Source organism: Pithys albifrons, chromosome 6, assembly GCF_047495875.1.
Source record: "Pithys albifrons albifrons isolate INPA30051 chromosome 6, PitAlb_v1, whole genome shotgun sequence".
NCBI classification, from domain to species: domain Eukaryota; kingdom Metazoa; phylum Chordata; class Aves; order Passeriformes; family Thamnophilidae; genus Pithys; species Pithys albifrons.
The window spans coordinates 39,249,520-39,272,727 of record NC_092463.1 but is presented as its reverse complement, the minus strand read 5'-3'; the positions used below and the strand labels follow the sequence as shown (position 1 = coordinate 39,272,727).

The 23,208-nt window shown below is 40.6% G+C and overlaps 1 protein-coding gene and 1 long non-coding RNA gene across 2 annotated transcripts; one reads left to right on the top strand and one right to left on the bottom strand.

Annotated features, from left to right (window-relative positions):
- Window positions 1–763: 763 nt before the first annotated feature.
- On the top strand, window positions 764–15,892 carry LOC139673204 (uncharacterized). The gene is made up of 5 exons (XR_011698081.1): window positions 764–1,158; window positions 4,294–4,449; window positions 5,320–5,355; window positions 5,907–5,962; window positions 6,952–15,892. It is a non-coding gene; the product is annotated as an uncharacterized lncRNA (long non-coding RNA).
- A 350-nt stretch (window positions 15,893–16,242) lies between these two features.
- OIP5 (Opa interacting protein 5) lies at window positions 16,243–22,995 on the bottom strand. The gene is made up of 5 exons (XM_071558412.1): window positions 22,657–22,995; window positions 22,401–22,467; window positions 21,266–21,388; window positions 20,659–20,740; window positions 16,243–19,389 (listed from the first exon to the last, which is right to left on the bottom strand). Exons 1-5 carry the CDS (start codon window positions 22,967–22,969, stop codon window positions 19,249–19,251), a joined length of 726 nt encoding a protein of 241 aa, XP_071414513.1. The 5' UTR covers window positions 22,970–22,995; the 3' UTR covers window positions 16,243–19,248.
- Window positions 22,996–23,208: the final 213 nt, after the last annotated feature.

The following is a 23,208-nucleotide window of genomic DNA, read 5'->3' as shown; positions in this document are numbered from 1 at the left end:
GCTTTGGTTGTAAATAGCATGTGGGTATAATATTTACGTTGGCAGAAGTGTTTCATTTAGGCTGGTGGTCTGCACTAAAACATGACACAGGAGAAAAGCATGTGCTAACTGTTTAACACACGTGCCAGGATCGCAAACAAAATGGCTTATAGTAATCTGTGATGAATCACGGTGAGACGGGGCTGTTTCTCCAGAGTTTTCTGAATGGGTACCTACTCCTCTTCAAGCTCGTCAGCTTGAAATGCAAAGCTACCGCTGCTAAAAAGAAATCGGTGTTTTTTGCAGATGACAAACGCGGCAGAGTGACCGAAGGCCGCCCCGGTGGGCTGGGCGGGGTCCTGGTCCTGCCCGCCGGGCGGTGCCGCGGGGCGGGACCTGCAGCGCCCCCGGTGCGGCTCCTTTAAATCCCCTCGTGGGTCACTCGCCCCCGGCCAGCCCCGCTCGCGCCGCTTAGCCAATCCCTTTCCAGGCTCGTGCCCTCCCCGGGGCCAATCAGAGAGGGGCGCCTTGGAGGCAGGAGGCCGGTCTCTGTGATGGACGGCACCGCTGACCAATCACCGCCAAGCCCGGTCGGCCGATGCCACAGGCGCGGCGCCCAATAGGCTGGCGGCCGAGGGGGCGGGCCCGGGCGCTGAGCCCCCGCCGGGCGGCCGGGGAAGGAGGGGAAGATGGCGGAGTGAGGGGCGGAGGAGGCGGAGGGGCCGGGCCGGCCGCGGCCCCGCGGCCTCGGCCGCGCTCAGGTGAGTTCGGCGGGTGCAGCGGCCTCCCCAACCCCGAGTCTGGTGCCAGCTCCCTGACTGGGCTGGGGCCGGGCGCCCGCGCACTCGCCTCCCCGTCCCGCCCCATGATTGGGCTGGGCCGGGGCTCGTTCCCGTTCCCGCGGGCCGGGCCGAGTGGTGGGAGCGGCTGCCCGCCCTCCTGCGCCGGCCCCGGGCGAGCAGCGGGACGGCGTCCGGGTGGGTAGGGACCCGGAACTGGGCTGCGCCGACCCGCCCGCCGCCCTGAAAAGTCCGGGCAACTTCAGAGCTGGGGACGAGGGCGTCCGTCCGGCTGCTCCGGCAGCAGATGGGAGAGAGAGCCTGTTCCCTGCACAGCCGCGCTCCGCAGCCCGGGCGGGCACAGCTGCAGCGGGTAGCGGTGTGGGGAAGGGAAACCGAGGTGCGTTATCCGAAATGAGCCTTTGCATCTCCGGTTACAAACATAGCCCTGATTAGAGCTACTGTGTGTTATTCATGCGAGCTCTGTGCTGGGTGTATTCTGTTCATTCGAACGGGTATATCCTTTTCGGATGTCTTTAGTGCTGACACAGGAGCGAACGAAAGGGCATGGCTTTCAAGTCGTTTGACAAAACCGGAACGTACAAGTAATCTACAGTGTAAAACAAGTTTTATGGAAATTGGAGAGATTACAGTGGAATTTGTTTAGCTTTGTGAATTAACGTGATAGTTATTAACAAGGTGAAAAAGACTTTAAACACGTGAAACTATTACTAAACCCACTATTTCTTCTCTCCGTGTTAGTGCCATGCAGGTCAGCTATGACCTGAATTGTTCAAAATTTTCCGTGGTATTTTGTACTATTGAATGTACTTTATTTACGTTAAAAAAAAGGTGGGGACAACACTTCTTACTGAAAGCAGAAGAATTAGTGTCACTAGCGTGAGATTCCCTATGTTCCCTAGTTGACAGCAGTTCTTTAAATCTCAGGTTCGTCATAGGATTGGAAGTGACTGCATTTTCAACGTGCATGTCAGGTAGAAGTAAAACCTGAAGTGGTTAAATGAGAAGCACATCTTTAAATCATGTGAAGATATGGTGTGTTAGCTTACGTGACCTAATAATGAAGTAGTTGTTTCTAAGTGGTGAAATAACTCAAAAGAAATACAAGCACATCTGTTGCAGTTAGCTCTGAAAGCAGTAGCTACTCATGAGAAAAATTTCCAAAGGAAGATTTTACCAGTTTTCGTGTGCTGTGTTACTCATGTAGTAACAGTAATAGTTCCTTAGGAGCAACACAGCGTTAAGGCACAGTGTGCTGCAACTGATAAATATTCCTAGTTATACTTGTCTATGTATGAATTGCAAAAAATATGCCAGGGAATTTGCCTTTGGTATATTACATATAAAGATAATTCTGCTTTATATTATTATTAAAAGGATAATGAGCAATCAGCTTGCTTTTGTGTGAAGCTGTGGGCTATTTCCACAGTAAAAAATAGATGTTGATTAAAATTTAATTTTAATTGATTTCAGTGCACTAGAACTGTGAGAAGTAGTATGTTAACAAAATAAAATCAGGGTTTTCTGTTGCCCTGGTATGTGTTAAATCAGCAATATGCACTGCTTTGCAGTCTTGCCCACAGTGCTGAGAATCTGCAGTGTGAAAATTTGCATTAACAGGCTCTGCACCTCAGGATGGTCATCGGTCATTTAGGGGTGTCAAAGACTGTGGGCCAGCTAAGGCTAAAAAACCCTGACCCGAGGCTGTGAAGAATGTGAACTATCTTTTGAACGTCTTCCATGTTCATTCTTAAAAACTAGAAGAGGAACAGTGTTTGAAACCACTTGTGATGTGCTGGAGATTATGCGAGTGTGAGGTGCAAAGGCCTGTGCAGTCTTTGGAGGATTAAAAAAGGAGGAGAGGATTTCTCTAAAATAGAATGTGAAGGAAGGGTTGTTTTTTTTCCTGAACAATATTCGAGGAGGACGTTCCTATAATGTGTTTAGCTGTATATAAATGGAATTGAAAGGTCATCTTTAAACAGCCTCCCTCATCTTCTCTGTAGGAAATACCATTACAACGTTGTACCAACAATGGGGCAGATACCCATTAAAAACCTGGTAACAGAGGAAAGTGGTTTTATTTAAAATTCAGAGTGAAACAACTCAGAATGTGTGCAGTGCCTGAGACATCTCTACAGCAGTCAAGCACCATAGCAGGGGTGTGTAGGCTGTGCATCCAGCAGTCTGGCAGTCTGTGTTGACAAGGGACATCAGCTGGCAGGTCCCTCCTGTCTTCTTGCCTCTTCCTAGGCTGGCAACCATTCTAGGCTTCAGATATGCCTTTGTTTACCCTTTTGGAGGTGACCTTGGTCTCTACAGTTTTCCCGACTGTGCATTGTCAGTGTTCTTTGTCTCCCGTTCTGAGTGTCTCTTGAAATCACACGGGGATGTGCTGGAGTCTTGATGACCTGCTGACCTGGGTGCTGTTAACCCAAGCCCCTTGAGAGCCCAGTTCCTGCTCAGTGTTCCTTTTGATGCCTCCACACTCAGGCAACTCCCTTTATCTCTCCACTCACACCAGCCTTGGAGTTCCTATTGCAGTTGTTGCCCATACCTCATAGATTGGATTCAGGAACCGTTTCAAAGTTACCTAAAAAGTGAAAAAATCACGAAGGCATCTAATTTTTTGCAGGATTATAAGCTACTTCTGTTGTATTTTGTGTTTATGATTTAAACTTCTGTCACTGTCAGCTTTACAGGTTAAATTTGACAGTTTTTAAGCCATAGGAAAGGCCTCAGTGAACTTGTGATCTGTAGTGCTAATTTTGCTTTCTGTATTTCTGTAGGTCTCCATCATACTTAATTTTCAAGTTTTTGTGGTTTGGTCTTTTTGCATAAACCTGTTACTAGATCTTTTCTTCCTTACACACTTTTCAGGCTGCAGGGAAGAGAAAAGAAATCGTCTTCTGTGTCCCTGTTAATTCCTTCTGCCTCCTGCAGCATTTGTGTCTGTGTAAGAAACAAAGACAATATTTTGGAAAGACAGATCTGATGGATCTGAGTTTTTGCTGAACAACGTAATTGTAGGGGTACCTTACAAAAGAGTGGGAGGGGTGGAGTCAAAGTTGGTTGTATATTATCTGTACACTCTTATTTTAGTATAGTTTCCAACTCCAGTGTGTTGATTATGTCAGAACACTGACTTTTTTTCCTCCCCACTGTGGTATTATTAATATGGTATGTTGATGTGTATTAAAAAGACAAAAATTACAATTTTGCTGGTCAATTTATTTGTGAGATATTTACTCATCTCTTTTTTGCTTTGAAATTCCTGAAGTTGGGTGCCTCTATCCAGGAAGTTCTTTATGTGAATGTGATATAAAGCTCATGGAGACTGTTAGTCATAGTAGAACAAAAAAAATATGAATGGGCAATAGGTGAAAAGTTAATAACAGTAATATTTTCTAAATTTTGAACAAAAAGCATTAATGTAGGTAATGTTGAGTTTTTTCAGTTATTTCTTGTTCCAGATTGTTTGATCAGTATGTTTTTATTTCATAATGTCCACTAGGTTTTATTTCAAGAGTTGGTGTTGTCACCATCGGTTCGGTGCCTGCTGATGGTCAATAACCTTGATTTATATTCATTTGCATTTGCAAATTCTCTTGGTACTACTGTGGACTCAACTCCCATGTAATCTGTGAAAGTCAGCCAGAAGGTATAGCAGGTAAAGCAGTTAAAAACTGGAGCATTCAAAGTCAATGAACTTGTTAAAATGTAAAAAAAGTAGATTAAAGCAAATGAATTTCAGTGTGGGATGAGCCATTCCTTTGCATGAGAAGTGTCACCTGCTGCTTTTATTTTCAAATAAGGTTTACTTCAGTCTTTGGTTTAGTTCATTCATAGTTCTGGAATGAGTGAAAGAAAATGTTTGTCAGCTCGTTGTCCTTGAGAGCTGTCACTGCTTCCTTGCTGTAGGGGTTGGTTATTAACATGAAAAAGCTGCTTGCCTTACTGGAGACTGAAACAGTGTCTGTCTCAGTTCCTTTGAAACTGGAATGTGTATCTGTTGACGATAACTTCCCATAACAAGATTAATCTTCAAAATACACAGAATTAAAAGGTGTATACTTAGTGCTCCAGGTGTAGTTGGTCGAGCATGAGCTGTAGGCTGTTCTCAGTAAAGTAGGAACCAACGAATTCCAGGGAAAACTGGAATTCAGTGCTGGGAAAACTACATTCTGTGGAATGAATGGCACACATGATTTTACTCCAAGAGGCAGAATGGTTTCTGAACAAAAGCCTTTCAGACATGTTTTTGATATATGCTTCTCCTCCCCAGCCTCTTTTTAGTTCAAGTTTGCCTATCCTGGGCCTTCCATACTTGGGCCCAATTCTCTTGATTTAAACTAAAGGAAGGGGGTGGATATGGTAATTTGAAAAGTAACATCACCATATTTTATGTAGAAAGCCTGAAAATGTTCACTGGTTCATGGAAGGTACAGCTTATGTTTTGTATCTTATGCACATAATCATCTATTTCAATAGTTTCCTAAATGCAAATTTAATTTCATTTATTAATCTCTTTCTCTCTAAGCTCACAGAAGAGAATGTGGACTGATCAAAAATAATGGTGAGTTCACTTGTAAAGTCATTTAGGTACTAAATATAAGGTAATAAACTTGTCAGGTTTGTTGGTTGATTTAGTTCCCTTTTGCCTGACCAAAGAAATCTTTAATTGAGATTTTAATTTTATGTAGCAGACTTTCACAGAACTGGAATGTTGCCACAGCATCAGCTTTCAGCTTGGGCTTTGCATGAAGGAAACATTGATTTGACTGTTACATATTCTAACAAGAATAATTGCTTTTAAAGTTATAAAATTCGTGTTGTGTGATGTCATTGTCTAAGATAGACTAATTGTGTCATTGTATTAACTTGGAGTAATTATCTTAAAAGTTTTATTTCTTAAATAGTAGGACTGGAAGAATGATAACCAAATGTAAATTATAAAAAAGAAAAAAGCACATTGGAAATTTTCAAGAATAACAATAAACTTCTGTTGCTTTGATTCATTTTTTTCCCAGTGAATGAAATAAAGATATCCTGGTAGTTAAGGTGTGTGACAGAGGGTTATATTCTCTTCTCAGCTCTGCCATGAACTTTTGGCATGTTTTGTTGCAGCTCTCCAGATCTGTTTTCCCATGTCTTCATAACAAGAGTAAGACTTTCCCAACAGGGTGAGTATGGATGGTCAACAAAATGATCAGCAGAAGTATCTGAGTGCCTCAGAGAGAAAGAGATGGTGACGTGCTGTATTTATTTTTTCATGATCTACTCACTGCTTCTAGCATAGGAGCTGAAAATTGTCACTGGAAGAGTGTTTCTGAACTCGATCAACCAAATGGTTAAGGTAATTAGAATAAGATAAGTAAAGACAGGGAAAAGAGAGGAAGAGGTTAGTTATCCTCCTGTTCTTGTATGTGAGAAAAAGAAATCAAAATAAAATTTTCCATTTCACATACATTCTTTTAGTACAGGAGAATGGTAATAAACATTTTTGGCGTTAGCTGTGCAGGAGTTATGCATGTTACCTTTCAACTTAAAGCAAAAAAATCATATTTTAACAGTTACTGTGACTAGGTGATAGCAGGTGAGTGTCAGTGCTGAAAGGCAAGGACATCAGTGACAAGTTACTGAAGTTTGTCTATGCTGTGGATAAATGGAGAGAAATGAGTAAAAGTAAGTACTTAATGTGTGTGATCTTAAAGTTGTCATAAGTGCTTTTTTCCTCTATAGCACTGATGGTTTCCTGACTGGTTAGATGATAGTTCAGGATGTCTCTTTGAACTGTGACCTGCTAGAGCAGGATATACTTTCTCTCTCTGCAGTGGGGGTGGATTCTGGTGCTGTGTCAAGGTTGTCATGCCGTATGTTGGAGACAGTTAAGAAGCCCCACAGCTGATTAACACTGGTGTATTTTAGGATGCACTGCTTCTCACTGAGTGTGTAGTTCAGCATTTCTGAACTATTTCCTTAGCCAGTTTGTGGACATTTACAGTTATAAAGTTTTAGAGGGCAAGGGATTATTGCAGTTTGTGAAGGCAGCTAATTATGTCCATTAGAGTCAGGCTTTTAAAGTAATGAACTGATGGGCATTTTAATGTATAGTGTATTTTATTCTGATTCCTAAACTACCTTTCTTGGTTTTTTTAACTTGGGATTCCAGATCCTCACCTGACATTCAAGAAGGTGGCCCTGTTGGTTACTCAAGATGTGGATGTTTCTCTTCTAGCAAGAAAAAAATTGTCCTTCACTTCCATGGAGCTGAATGAACAAAGATCTGTCCACTTCCTTTTTCAATCATCTCACCAAACATTTGATTCACCAGGTGACTTCTGCCACAGAAGTACCCCCCCACCATTTTATCAAAACTCAAAGCAGAGGAACAGAAATCAGCATTTGTTTTCCTAAAGAAATGTCTTCTGTGCCAGCTCTTCATCCAGCTTTCTGCATTCTCTTTTAAAATGAGAAATGCTTTTTAATCAGATGCAAGTGGAAGCTGGTGTTCTTCAGTGATACTTCCTTCTTCATTTTAGGAAGGTTATGTACTTTGCTGTCATATTGGAATTCCTAGCAGATAAAATGTCTGCATGCATTACTGTTTCAGACTGACTTGACATATATGAAAAGTGTCAGTAGAAAAAATTGTTCTGACATGAGGAGGAAACTTGCCAAACAATTGGAGAAGGTGTTTTCTAGTCCAGGACCCAGGCTTGACTTTGTAGATAGATGTCAGATCCCATAAAGCAGCTACTGCACAAGAACAAATGCAGAAATCACCTTGTCTGTAATGTGTAAATGCATTATCCCAGTCTGTGATCAAAATGTATATTTGCATGTGTAAACCTATGTGAGTGCTGGAAATGAAGAGGTTTCACCAGAAGAAGAAATTACTCTGCACCATTTAATTTTTAGCAAAGAAAAATGAAGCTTTAAACCCTCAAGGGTAACAGGATAATGATCAGGTTTACGTTAAATCATTCCCTCCCTCTGTCTTTTGTGAATCCTTAGCAGCAAAAGGAACAAAACTATTCTACAGTAGAAGGGATAGGGCAGAACATGTTTCTTTATTATAAAAATCAACTTCTGGTGGAATGGAAGAGACCACCAATGTAAAGTTGTGGTTTATCCACTTGACTTCCTTGGCACAGTTTCAGCTTTTCATTCTGCTGATGGAATCAGCTTTCTGGTTCTTCTGTGACTGAGAACTGAGAGGACCTGTATGTTTCCATTATCTAGGCAGAAATAGGCCGAAGAGAATGGAATGTTTGCCGCGTAAGAGGGGTGAGTTGAGGTACAGCAGAAATACTTAGGCTGGGCCTTTTTATGGCTCTTCTTGTTCCCTCCCAAACTAAGGCACAATCTGTTGTTCTTATGTTTACGCACGATTCTCTGTCTGCATCATTTGTGGTTATATAGGATGTTTTCTGTCATTCTGAGATGGGAGCATATATTGTTTATGTGCTCCCTGCTATGGTATTGTATATGGCAAGTAAGATTTCTTGGCAAAAAACCACCAGAACTGGGATGTGTATTGTATTCCACTTCAAATCTGAAGCCCTTCTTAGTGCACCTTACTCCAAGCTTGTGATTTAGAAAATGTGACTTACTAGCTTAAAACTATATGTTAAAATCTAGATCAAATAAAGGGAATATAGGTTCTGTTAATAGGTTTTGGGAGGTACTAAAATGGTTGGGGAGATCTTCTAGATTTCTTGTTTTGTCCTGTTTTTCCTTTTAGAAAACTGCTGGAGAGAGCCAAACAGCCTCAAAATACCTGAAAAGCGAACAGTTGAAGTCCTTTTATGGGACCAAATTCCATAACAGACAGAGGACAAGTGTTGTTGATCCTAATCTTCTCAGTAGTGTCTGTGTTTAGACTTGCTTTGTAACAACAAGATTTAATGACAGCTTTACCCATATTTTGTTTCCCTGAAGAAAAGAGCAGACATGTAAGTGAGACAGTGATGGGCAAGACACTGTCTCAAAATAATGCCACCTGTAGTGAGCAGAGGGGTGCACTAAAATGGTGTGTAACATTGTGGTGCGGTCTGTGATAAGAGTTATCATTGATCTTGATGAGGTAATCACCAGCTTTGTTTTAAGAACAAGGATTTCTTTGCTGAATATGGTCTGGTTTTTCTGGCACTGAAGGCAACTAGAAAAGCACACTTGCTTTTAGGGTGTCATTATGTTGAAGCCACTAGGATTTAATGTAGATGTCTGTAGAAGCAGGATCCATCTCTAAGTGATGGAAAATACAGTCAATATCATAGGATTATAAGTGGTTGGGAAGTATCTGGTATAAAAATGTCTCATTTTGAATTTGGGAATTTTCTTCCTTCTGTCCAAGTACCCCTCTGATGTTAGAGCTAGCAGTTGTTTCTTGCAAAGCTTGATGACAAAATACTTGGGGGACAGGAAGGTATTTTTGTTTTCTGTGGACATGTACAGAAATTGCAAATTTATGTGCCGGGAGGGTAGACCCTTCAAGCTCTTTAATTTCTTTTTCTGTAAAAATAACTCTCAATATTTCAAACCCCACATTGTTACAAAAAAAGTAGAATTGCTGATTTTTCCTGACTTCTGTTAATGACAATGTAGCAGCATTAGTTTTCAAGTTTAATTTTGGAACATCAAGATTTTATTAGGCTTATGATCTGTGGCTTTCACAGAAGTAATACTCCAATAGTGCATGCCCAGAAGACCCCAATTACTGTACCTTCCTGGCCAGCACCTTTATAAAACTGCTGTATTAGGAAATGGTGCTTAAGCCTACTTACTTTTTCTTGCTCCACTTTTTCTCTGTGTTGGTTGGAAATCTTCCCATGTGAAAGATTACAAAAATGAGGGGCACGTGCAATAGATCATATATATATATACATATATATATTTTAATACTTGTGGACAAAATGATGTTACAAGTTGTTTGGAAACAACAAAATCACCAATGTCTTCCATTTTGAGATGTGTATAGTTCCATAAGCATTAGTGCTTCGTAGCAAACTGTAGTGCCATGTTAGGATCAGTGCATGAGCCTAGTAGTATTTTTACAATTTCAGAGTGACAAATTTATTAGTAAACAGTGATGATAATGTAATTAACACTAGACAGGATACAATAGAAATGTCACAAACGTGGTCTAAACATGCAGTATCCTCCCTTTGACAATGGCAATGCTATCCTTAGAAATGGAACACGTTCACTTCATGGGCCTCATAGAATCATAGTTGACTTTTTGTTATTTGTGTGTCTGTCCAGCTGCAGTAGTGAGCTAGAGTATGCAAGCATCTATCAGCGAAATTCTTTTCTTTTTAGTTTTTGTTGGTGTTTTCTTCCATGTGCAGCATTTTCAATTTTATTATTAGCCATCCTGTTATATATTCAGAAAAGTATGAATATGCTAAGGAGTTTGTGTGCATTCTGTACACATCTCTGTTACCTTCAGATCATTTACAAAGTCTGTTGATTATTTTTCAATCTGACTGTATGATTATTATAGCTAGTTAAACATTATCCTCATTACGTGATAACTTAATAGTTGCAAAATGTGATGTGCTAATTACGTGTAGAAGAATTTTATCCATTATTGCAGGAATGGGGAACCTTTTTTGGCTGAAGTCCTATTGAATTTTATAATAACTTTAGTGGATCCTGCATTTACATACATCTTAATAAGAGAGAATATAATAAGGTCAAAGGCTGTTTGAAGAACAACATTGCAGACTGTATTTGTGCAGCAGGCTATCTCTAGCCAGTGGATCAGAGATTCCCCACCCCTGTATTATTGAGAATTCAGTATCCTATATTTTAGGTAACTTCTAGTTTACTTTCCAGCTCTTAAGCTCAATTTTAATAATTTCTGTCTCTCCCTCTGCTTTTTTCAGAAGGAAAGTTTAGGCCGGGAATTAAAAATGGTTTAGCACTCAATGGGCAGCTTGGACTGGTCAAATAGGGGACTGATAATGATGTGCAATGCTCTGTGAATGGCATCCTCTGATTTCCTAGGAATAAGTCTTTTATTTGATGCCACTCTTGCTCTTCACCCATTTTCTCTCTTTTACAAGAACAAAATTCTCTTTCAGCTTAGAGAGGATACTGCATCTTTTTTTCCTGAGATCTGCCTGTAAATGGCCATTATGGGGAGGAAGGGAATGGGTACTTGGTTTTGTAATTTTGGTATGATACCCCTAAAGTAATTAATTAAGAAGCATGTAGTTCTGTGCAACGTCAGTGATCCATGCTGAGTTGGTGGATGTAATGGGAAAAAACCCACAACAAAACAAAGTGAACGACCCTTTGCATCTGATACATTTCCAAGAAAATTGGAGAGGTGGGCCATTTACAGCAGAGCTCTGGGGGACCTGTGCTGAGAGTCAGGTTCAATTCTAAATGGAAGTAGTTGTACCATTGAATAAAGTAGTTTAGTGCTTGGGAGAATCAATTGAAAAATACCTCTGAAACTGGAATGCAAAATAGCACAGTATGTAGGGGGAAGAATCCCTGATGCAAACAAAGCCATAAGATGATTTAATAAAAAAATAGAACTTTAGTAGCAATAACTGTTTTGCATGTGATAGTAAATAACTTGCTTTAGCAAGACTGTACAGTAGAGTAAGTGGGTAATAACCAAATAAGTTTGTGGCGCTCTGTGCTGCAGGGAGTTGTGTAAAGAGTCTTCCTGAGAAGAAGAGTGAATTCTTCTTATGTTCCTCTCATTGGAGGGAATTTGGCACTTGAATACTAAGTTAATGAATTTGGTATGTATATATAAAAAAGAAAAGAAAAATTAGCTTTGTCACATGTCTGATGCACTGTCAGTGAATGCTGGGGTAAGGGCAGACAGTTCTTTTTGAAAGGATAGCTGAAGTTTCCCTGTATTTTTTTTTCTTTTTTTGTAGTCTAGCACTTGCTCTGTTTCTCTGAGAAGAAACTAATCCTTTCCAGATACTGGACTGTGAAGAGAACCTGATTCTCAAGTTAAAAGGTTTTATTGTGGGAAGTCCTTTTCATTTTTTTTTTAATTTAAAAGGACCAATCTGATGTGGTCTTTAAATAAATAAAACACAAAAACATTAGAGAGCACTTGGCACTCAAAACGTTTGTACATACCAGGTACAACTGTAGAATTCTAACAATGTTACTTTAGAGCAAAAAATAATTTTAACCTTGCTAAACATTGTTTCGGGCCATAATTGAGTTCGTGGATGCCCGAAGTTTTGCAGAGGCGAGCACTGTGAGGCCTCTCCTAACACAAAGGAGGGTTATTGATCTACAGCTGTAGCCTCTGCAGCCTCTGCACCCAGCAAAGGATTTGCTGTCAAAGGGTTACATAAAAGAGCCACAGGAGTTCTAAAACGTTCCTAGTTGACACTGTTTTCAGTGTAAATACCTAGTCGGTAGAGACAATATATGGCCAAACAAATAATGTATTCCGAACAGTATTATTTCATCAGAGGTTTAGGTCTATCTGGCTGGATTTCTTGTGGAAAACTAAAGTAATGTAGACCGTGACTTACAGCTGAATGGAAGCCTGTGGTTTTGAAAGCGTGGAGGTGAAGCACTTTGGCTCCTCATAAATTGATAATGGTACTGTGATGGCTATGAGCATTTTTAGTGTATAAAGTAACAAGCATGAGAATCTCTAAATTAAGTGTTGGCTGGTATGTAATATGCATATGAAAAGCTAATTGATCTGGAATGTTGTAATCAGTTTAAATTCCAGCTATTGAATTATTGATAAAATTGGAAGCTGGCTATAGGGGACCTTAATTTGATTTGTCATCTCATTACATTAGAGAAATTATAAATTTATTCTGGTCTGTGGTCAGCAAGTACATTTACATAAAGTGAAATAATGAAAGCACAGTCATGTCCATACATCAGAAGTATGAACTTTGTGGTGGAACAAAATTCTTCAAGGGTATACCTGCTGACCGAAGGGTGAGGAAATCCAGACTGATGTACCCAGGCAAGCTATCTGCATATTCTTCCTGGTCCAGACTTTTTATAATGATCTGTATTCTATGGGGAACTAGACTAGAAATTACTATTCACAGAAAGAAAAGGAATCCCTTTACGTTTCAGCCCTTGTACCATGACATGACTTTTCCTTCAACCTCCTTGATTAAACTGCTTCTAAACCTGAGGGGAAGTGTTAGATGCTACTACACTTTGATGTGGGATATCAAAGGTGTAGTGACTGGTGTGGACATGGCCTCCTTTAGCAGTACTAAACCCAGATGATGCAAGTGTGTGCTGTTTGCATATCCAGTAGTGCTGCTGCAGAAGGTCCAGCCAGTACATGTGCAGAGAACTGCATGTTTAAGAATTGCACTTTTTGCAACTGATAATTGTCAAATTTAGGACAAAAAAAGTTTTGCAAAGACTTCTTGATAGTGAGAAGAAATTGTACTGATAGGGAGGTCACTGGCACTTTGCACTAGGATTACAGTCTCAAGAGCTGGCAGCCTGCTTTTTTGGGCAAAAAAGGGAAAAATATTAAAGATAAGAACAATTTTTGATGGATAACCAATTTTAGAAATTACTGCTTCCTGTGTCCTTAGAAAACTGTCTGGCCTTCCTCCAAAGCTAATAATCCTGCTTGTTGTTCAGGTACAAAGCTGCATAATGGCAGTCCAAGTTGGATTCCACTGCATTTCGTTTTCTGAACGGTCCAGCATTTTGCCCCTATAGCACTTTGACTGGCACACAAAAGCCAACAGTTGAACCAGGGTGTGTTGTTTAACAGTGAAAAACACTAACCGTAATTCTGATGTCTGTTCCCTTTCAGTTTCCTCTATTCTTTCTCCTACGTTTTAGAGAAGGTGTCAGTGTTCATGATGTCAGCAAAGCATGTTTCTGTCTCTGAGCCTGTGTACCAGGTGACATTTAGACAGATTGCCAAGACTTTACATCATCTAAAGTTAAAGATAAAAGGTAACTTACTGTTCAGTGTGTCCTATGTAAATCGTGTCTGCTTCTCTCCATTTCCCCTCCAGATGAGTGTGTTTGCAGGTCAAATAAAAGGCAGCTGGTGTGTAATGCCTTAGGCATGAAAAGCTGCATGGAGAAAGCGGCACAGGCCCACAAACCAAATCTTAGAGCTAGTGTTCTAATTATGCATGATTCAAAATGTCTAGTGTAATGTAGTTATTACCAGTAAATTGAGATATGCATTTATATAATGAAGCAATAGGAATTAATATACCAATAGCTTGAACTTCCTGCTTTGATTCTCAGATTTTGGGTTTTTTTAGAGATTGTGCTGCCTCTGTAGAGAAAGGGGCAGAATGTATAGATAGGGGCAGAAGCATGGCACCAAAACTGTAAATCAGGAACCAGGATCAGCAGAACTCGCCTTTATAACCTCTTGTCTGGTTCATATTAGTGTCCTGAGCATGTAAAAAGCAGGGCATGAACTAAGCATGTTTAGGGGCGAGATGAGGTTTCTCACCTGCTGCAGCTGTAGCAAGGAAAAGGGTGCAGAGTTTCTTACAAGGTGCAGGGAGGAGCAACTGGTGGGAAAATAAAAGAAGAAAATCACAAAACAATAATTAAAAACCAACAAACAAACAAACCCCAACAAAACCCCAAACCAACAAACGAGTAACAGAAACCACAGACTCAAACTGAGTATAGTATTTGCCAGACAGTAGGTAATAAGATTAGATGTGCTGAGAGAAATTATTTGGAGAAGACTGAAATTAATAAGCACAGTACATACTTTTCAGGTGTTGAATAGTTTTTTAATAGACAGTATTTTCAGGTAACTCTAGCCACATAGGCAGCTGTACTGAAGCATACTGGTACCAGCCAGCAATAATGGCACCTGCAGGAATGAACCTGAAAATACTGGTAATCTTGTATATTTTTTAAGTTCTTTGAAGAGATTTTTAAATACAGAAAATGAGATTGTATCACTGAAGATTCTTATCTTCTGCAACACAGGTTGCAATTGTCTTTATTTCACTTATTAAATAAAAGAGAATTTGGGTGCCATCTTTCTGTAAACTCTTAGTGTGTTCTCTGAAATATTTCCCAAATCTCTTAGTGGATAATGCAGTCAATTTCTGCTGGCAGTTTGAAAATTAGAGAATGCGTGGCATAACCTATATCACTAATAGTTTTCCAAGTTTAAAGTTGTAATTAAACATGTAGAATACTAGCTTCTTACTGCAGAATTCCATACTTGTAGCTTAGTTTAATTTTGTAAGTGGGCTTAACTTGTGCAGAACACTTCTCCATGTGCAGAGGCTCAGTCCTCTTTCTTAAATAGAATGAAGTGTCTTGGAGGAAGAAATGGTGTGTCAAGTCAACTCCTATTCATACTACATAGCCAACCCTTCATAAAGCATCATGATTTGGGTTTAGAATAGGGGTTGCATTTTTCTCGTGAATACTCTTTGTAGATATATAAGAATTGCCAAATCAAGATAGGACTATGTATAAGAGAAGATAACTATTTTATTTGTATCAGAAGTTAGACTAAATGAAATCTTTTGAGCCAATTTCTTCAAGCAACAAGGAAATTTGTAAGACAAATTTAGCCCAGTGGTTAACCATGGTCATTCTTAATTCTTTGGAACACTATGCATAGTTTTAAACCCTGTCATTTCTTTTTGTTGTTGTTGTGATGAGTAAGCCATTGTATCCTTTGTATTTCCCTTCAGTATAACCTGGGGAATAAGGTACTTTAGGATGTCAGTGAAGTTATCCTCCTTTTGAAAAGTATAACAGCAAAGGAGAAGTATTAGGTATAAATTCTTTGAAATTACCTTGGTACTTAAAAACAGGCTACAAAATACTTACACTGAACTTCTGATGGCATTCTTGCGTAGATTTGTGGAGGAAATTATTGGTGTAACTAGGAACTATAAACTCCCATTGCACACGTTTTACATGGTAACAGTGAAAAGAATGTCTGCCTGCAAATTCTGATGTTTTTCCAAAAGGCAGCTTGCTTTTATATCTATGCATCTTTGAGGATTTCAAGATAAGATTTTATTCTTTTGACACTGTAAAGAGGAACTGTTTAAAAATGAACTTGGAAACTCTGCACCTGTATACAAATTTTTTTAGCAATAAAGCAGCACAGGCTGAGAATGCACTAAAACTGGATGTGTCATCTGTTCAGAAGACAAATTAACCAACTTACTATACATTTCAGTCCACTTCTGAGGGGTTTGCACTTGCTATGCCTTTGTCAAAACTTAACAATTTGAGGTGAACTGATACATGCTGGGTATCTGCTCTGGGACCAGCTGTTCCAGCAGACTCCAGGCACAAAACCTCTGACTTGGAAGGCAACAAAATTGTTATTCCACTCATTCTAACACAGGTAACTTACCAGTTAAAAGCTTCAGGGGTTGTTTCAGAGCGTAGCAGAAACCTATGTTGCTTGTATGGATTGCCTAAAAGTAATAAGCCCCTCAGATAACTGTTTTATATACATGGATTGTTTATTGTTTTGGTAACTACATTTCAAAAAATTTCTTCTATGGATGGCATGTCACAACCTGCAGGGAGGCACAACTTTCCTTGCAGTTACTGCTGCAAGTTTTGGGAAGTGCTGTGATGCAGCAATAGGACACCATCTTATGAGGATTGTACTGGAGAAGCCATGGCAGCCAACCCTGCTATAAGCTTTGCCGAATCTGGAATGGATTGCCTACTCTTCTACCTTATGGGAGATTCACACTATGATTGTCACACTCCAGCCTGTTCAACCACTGTTTCATTTTTTATTGGGTTTTATCTGTAGATGCCAGAGAAGACAGTGGCTGATTGGATAACACAAGAAGGCCTGAGCTTGAGACTTGTTTTCATTTATTTAAACAGAATCCATCCCTTGCAGGCCAGACTGGCCCTGGCTGCACTGAAGGCTAGAACATGTCTCAATATGCCCAGGTACAGGAGATAACACACTACACTGGAATAACAAAAACATATATTCACTGATCAATTTTAGATTAAAAGCAATCTGAATCTGGGACAGACTGTGGGATCAAATGCTGAATCTTCCAGGAGTAAGTTTATAAGCATCACTTAAAACACACCCATAAATTCATTTTCTATCTCAGTAAATGTTCATCTCAAATTACTGAAGATAATGTATTTATTTTATGCAGCTTTCTTCTTAAAACAGAATTTACTTAGAAGTCCTCTTAGCTCCAGAGATGACAGAAATGTAGTTGAAAAAGTTACCAGCTATTATTTACCACATACTCATTATTTGTTTAAATTCATGCCAAGTAATATAATTTGAGGAACCATTCACTCAATGCTTCATAACAAACCAGGACCTAAGCAAGATAAAGTGATGGCTTTTTCCTGCAAACATAATCAAAGGAAAAGAAGTAGGCCTATGACTCACAGGATATTGGCAATGATTTGCACAAGTGTCAGCTCCTTTTTTTTCATTTAAAAAGTTCCTTTTTCACAACTATAAATACAAGACAAAAATGTAATTGACAACTTTCTTTTCCTTTTAGGGATTGACACATAGCTAAATAAAGCAAAACAGTTTAGCACTTACACACAGTATAGACATAAAGTATATAGCAAGAAGGAGTCGTAATGCAGAAACTGAAATGAAAGGGCAAAAGCAAGTACCCCCAATTATCAATCGTGTTTCTTAGACTAATGAAACAACAAAAGTGCTGTTACTGAAGAAGTGCCGAAAAGGTGAAGGTATACAATGGAAAACATTTATCTGAGGTGGAACAATGCTTGCACAAAATGAGCTTAGGCACAAGACAACAGTTAAAAACCAACATAATGCAGAAATCTGCACAATCTAACTTAAAAAACTTCTTTGTTCTTAAAAAATACAGTTAATCTAATCTTACAGGCATTTACAATAAGAGTTCAGGGTAGGGCTCATTTTAGAGAAGGTAGTTACTTCTAATATCCTGGATTTAGCTGTCATTGAAAAGCACTGTACTTTCACCCTTACTCCTGTCAAATTTATAAAAGGTAAACAATTTAGATAGCACAGAGTATTAGAATTTAGCAGAGAGCCCGTCCTCTCCCTGCAGAATGACTGCTGATATTTTATGGTTTTCCTTACCAACATGGAACCCCAACAAAAAGCAGCACAGTGAACATTAGTAGTAGCATAAGTACCAGCTGCCCACCTAAAGCCTCTGAGGTGCCTCGCAGTGAGTTTTGCCCCCTCCGCTCCAAGCCCTTTATGAGTTATTTAACAAACAAAATAAGACAAAATACAGGGAGAACTGGCAGCAGGAGCTGCAGGGCATGCAACCTGCCAGTCATATACGGAAGTAGAAGTAAGGAAATGGCAAACAGCATCGCTGGAATTAAGCTGATTAATTAAATAGAATCCTCTCTAGATTACTACAGACAACTACTAAACTTTCCATAAAGTTTATCATCCCTTTAGGGAGAAACATCAGCTCTTTAGGGAGCAAAAGGGAGAGGAAGAGAACCCTTAATCTTCCAACAAAAAAGAATTAGGGATATTCTGTCCCACTAACAAAAGGTTAAGTAGTGCTCCTTCTTTTCCATCAAATTATTTCCGTGTTTCAAAATAAGCAGAACCCATTCAATATAGAGAGAAAGGCCAATTACGTATTTTTTACAAAGTATCTTGAAGGCAGCAGGCAGATCATCACAACTCCAGCAGAGCAGCTCCCATGATTAGGTGAAGAAGAGGAAAAGACTGTTCTTGGTTTCATTTTCAGCCCCAAAAAGAAATGCTCAAATCTGTTAAAGGCAGTTGTTCACAGCCTAAACTGACAGAACTTGACTCAGTCCTGGGGCTGCATTTCCAGAGGACTTGGCAGGCACATGGGTTGCCCTTACAGAAATGCAAAACCTTGTGCTCCAGCCTGCATTGTGCCATCCAGATTCATGCAATAAGAACTGTGCAGCATCTGACGTGCCAGCCTGCTCCTTTTGCAGGCCACGCACACAAGTAAATCTGAAAGGACTATCAGTTCATTTAGCAGTGCCTCACATAAGATGTAGCTAATGAGCCACTTAACCAACAACTAGCTGTCATTGACACTGTATCTATATGAAAAGGCAGGATAAAAATTTTAGATCTCTAAAAATGTTCAATTTATAATAGCTTCTCTTGAATATCACCTTGTTAAGTTTGTTTTGTATAGCTCCAGAAACCTGATTTTAGTATTTTAAAGGCTGTTTTTTCCCCTGAATTCATTAGAAAAAAAACCCAAAGTCACAGTTAGACTGCCTCAGAGTGATGTCCTGCATGGGTAAACTATTCAGTCTTGCAAGCATAACTTCAGTATGTCAGGATTTCAGGTGTTCCCCTGAAGGGATGTACTTAATCATCAGTTCTTTCTGTATACAGATAAAGTGACAGATCAACATTCAAACCTGTTCTGGTGCATTATTTCACCATAACAAACAAACTCAGCAGAGATGCAAAAACAACTCTTGCAGTTCTTGAAAATGGCTGTCAGTTGATCCTAGCTCATGCACATTCTGACAGTAGGCCATCTGTTTCTGATGCAGATCTTTGCCATTGTGTTACACACTTATTTTCTTTCACTTCCTCCGTCATCTTTGCCAGCAAGTCTACGCGACAATGCAACTCCATTAGCTTGTCTTTCATCTAGGAAAAAAAGAAAAATAAGAGTATTAAAACCAGTGAAAAATGTCCTAACACTGGATCTTTGAATGATCTGCATTGCACTTTCAGTGGCTAAAGAGCAGCTCACTTTAAAGATGGAAAAGTACATTGTGGACTTGAATCTCTATACTGCATGTGTAGTACAGGCAAAACCAGCACCCAAACCACAGGTCTGCACTACAAACTGGAGATGGATAAATGTGTGCCAGCATCAGCCCCTCCAGCGACATATGGAAATACTCTGTTCAAGGAGATGGAGTTGCTGGAGTTTTACTATAATCAATCTGATCTTTCCTAGATAACTCATTAAAAGTTTTCACACAGCCAGAGACCTTCTTGGACAACATCTGGACAAACTATTTCATCATTAGCTTAGGAATACATGTGGACACTATTTCTCAAAAAGCAAAGGCCAGGTTATTGAGCTTGTTCTAGTCAACAAGCAAACTCTCTACAGTTGCATAATTTGTGTTTGCAATGAAGTACTATCATTTTTTTTCTTCAGAAAACAGCATCCTGACTTTAGTAGTGTTTGGATCAGGTTTTTGCATTTTAGTCTCACTTGACCTGTAAAAACACTATGATCTTATGGACACTGTATGATGACTTTAAAAAGGACAAAAGAAATATCACAGGCCCATTACAAGAGAAACTAAACTAAAAAAAACCTGCAAAAAAAGTAAGAAAAGAATAAGCACATAAACTGGGTGCGATGGCTGTCTCCAATACACCATAACTTTATTTGTGCTATGGGACAGACAATTTACTAAGATAACAACTAACCAAGTTACAAGAACATCCAATTTAAACACCAAAAAAAGAAGGAAGTCCTAGTGCTGTCTCTGAAACTCCCCAGTACTGCCATGCTGCTTTGAGCTTACACAGCCACAAATATAACTGTGCAAGAATCCCTTTCAAATTAACAGATTACTATTCTTTAAATTCTTCAACAATGACAATACAAGTAGTAATACTTAGGCAAAGTTTGTATAAATGATTCTTGGGTGTTTTTAAGGTGTAAGAGGTAAAAGGATAAACTTTTGCCAGAAATTTAGCTAGAACTGGATGTTTTGCAGATTAGATGTCTTAGAAAATGTTCCACATCTTCCACATTGAGTGACCCACTGTAAGATGTCAGCATTTTCTCAATCTTATACACTTAAAAAAACAGTAATTGTATCCATATTTTTGAACTAATACCCCAAATTACCAGCAGTTTAAAAATATTTTCCATTAATGTAGAAACCTTACTTCCTTCAGCTGTTCCTGTATGGTCACAGCAGGAAAATCTACCTTAGAAGCTTCTACAACCATTTGAGTTTCTAAGAGATAACTGGAAAACAAGAGAGGATAGGGAAAAAAAACCACAAGAAAAACAGTTAAAACCCCCCTAGATACATTTATTGTTTAGACAGATTATTTAAGATGATTTTAAAGCAGATACAAAGTTGTTGCCAAAAGTAATCAATAATTATGAAAATATGAAAAACCTAACAGTGGTTTTACTTTGAGATTTAAAGATCCTTTCATCACTAGCTGTAAGTAATTAACAGTTTCTGTAGTCAAGTCCTCAACTTATCACTTTGATACCTTACATTAGCTAAGCAAATCTGGAACTGAAGGAGATTTCAGTATGGCATTCAACAAAATTTAAACCCTTATATTACATGAGGACGCTCAGCAAGTGAAAGGCAAATCAAATGGATTCACCCCACACAATTTAGACATCAAGAATATTAAAATCCCACAGGAACGTGCTCAGAAAAATGTAAAGCCACCTTTGATAGCTGTAGACTAGGAGTGCAGTAACTTACAAATACCTGGGAACTCACTGACTGTAGGAATGCAGTGTACTCACCAGAGGATTTTGTCCTCGAAGAAACAGAACAAGCCTCGGAGAGAGGCCAGGTCACTGTTGGCAGAGTAAAGGATGAAGCCCACATCCAAGCCACATGACCGACAGGATAATGAATTGTAAGCACTAAAAAGAAAAAGGGAAAAATGTCCTTAAACAGAAGCTTTTGAAACTACAGATGCTACATGCTTGTCAGATGACATCAAATCTTCATTTCTATTAGGACAATGTGACACAATAATGTTTTCTCCTTAAAGAAATAATTCATACAGGAAGAACATGAACATAAGAAGTTCATGAAAGAACATAAGTTGGGCATGTTGTGCAAGAAGTAATCTCTCTAATAAGTGAAGCAGCAATTAAGGAAGAAAATACATGTTTTTTTATCATAGAGTTGTTTAGGCTGTACTACTGAAACATGATTTAACCGATAAAACAATGCGTGCATCATGTCACAGATGTGAAATTTTCTCCTGATACAACAGATTATTGCCTCATGCAGAGAGGAGGGGTGGGAAATATAGACAAAAAAAGAGCAATTCTTATATTTAAAAAATTTCCAGTCCTTATAGTTTGTAAAACAGCCTTTAAACACCTTTTAAACGAGGTACTGGTTCTGTAAACCCATCAGACCAGTCCCTGAGTTACCAAATGTGTTGTTAACTGTAGGCTCATGAATTAAGAAGCAGAATTTATTAGTTTCGGCATTAAGACATAAGAAACAACACTCCCCCCCAAATAAAAAATAAACAAACAAAAAACCCCAAAAACCAAAACAACCCGAAACACCACCAAACTAAACACAATCCAGACATGCTTGAATTCACGTAATAGACGTTTTAGGGAAGGAAATAAACAGATGTCAAGGCTAGGCCGTCTTTCACTGCATTGCTCAAATGTTCCTCTTCACCTACAAAGGTTAGAGCAGCACTTTTCATTTTGACAGAAGCGAAAGCTGCATCCCTACTAAAGGTACGTCCATCCGAAGTGGTGAAGCAGAGGTACAGAAAGCTCTTGGGAGTTTGCCAAGCCCCTCAGAACCCCCCGGGTCCCGGCCTTGCCAGACAGAGCCCGGCTGTGCCCGCCCGATGTACCGCGGCGGTGCGGGACCAAGACCGAAGACAAGGGAGACACGCACCATCCCTGGAGCGGTGCCTCAAGGCCAAGGAAGAGGTAATCATCCCAGATCACATCGCTGCTGACTTCTGAGGGGAGAGAGAGAGAGAGACGTGCTGCAGCCGGAGCCTCCGGACCAACCCCAGCCCGGCCGACGCCAGTCCGAGACCTGTCCGGCGCAGCGGCGCGTCCCCTCCCCACCGGGGCTGCGGCGTGTCCTCCCCTCCCGGCCCGGGGCAGCGCGAGCGCGGCATCCCCTGCCCCGTCGAGGCACTGACTGAAGCAGACGAGGAAGCCGTGCTGCGGCGCTCCCGGCAAGCACAGCTGCAGCGAGTCCCCCAGCACCGTCCAGCAGCCGCGGCAGTGGAACACGGCGCACAGCTCTGGCAGCAGACCCTGCCGCCGCGGCGGGGACTCCGGCTCCGCGGCCGGCGGCAAGGAAGACGACGGAGACAACGGCGGTGACAACGACTCCGGGTTCCATGCGGCGGGTGCGGGGGCAGGGGCAGGGGCGGACGCCCGCTCCACCACGATGGTGCCGCGGGGCTGCGGGTCCTGGACCAGCTCCAGCAGCATCCGCCGCACCGCCATCTCCTCCCGCCACGCGCGCGAGCGCGGGGCCGGCCCTCGGAGCCTTCCGATTGGACCGCGCTCCAGCAGCCGGCATTGCCATTGGGCCGCGGGCGCGCCAATCACCGCCGCCCGAGGCCATTGGGCAGCGGGCGCCGGGAATGTCCAGGCGCACTTGAAAACAAGCTCGCGCCGCGGGCCCGCCGCCATTGGCCGTTTCCGCGCCCCGCCCCCGCGCCCCGCCCCCTGCCTGTCTCAGC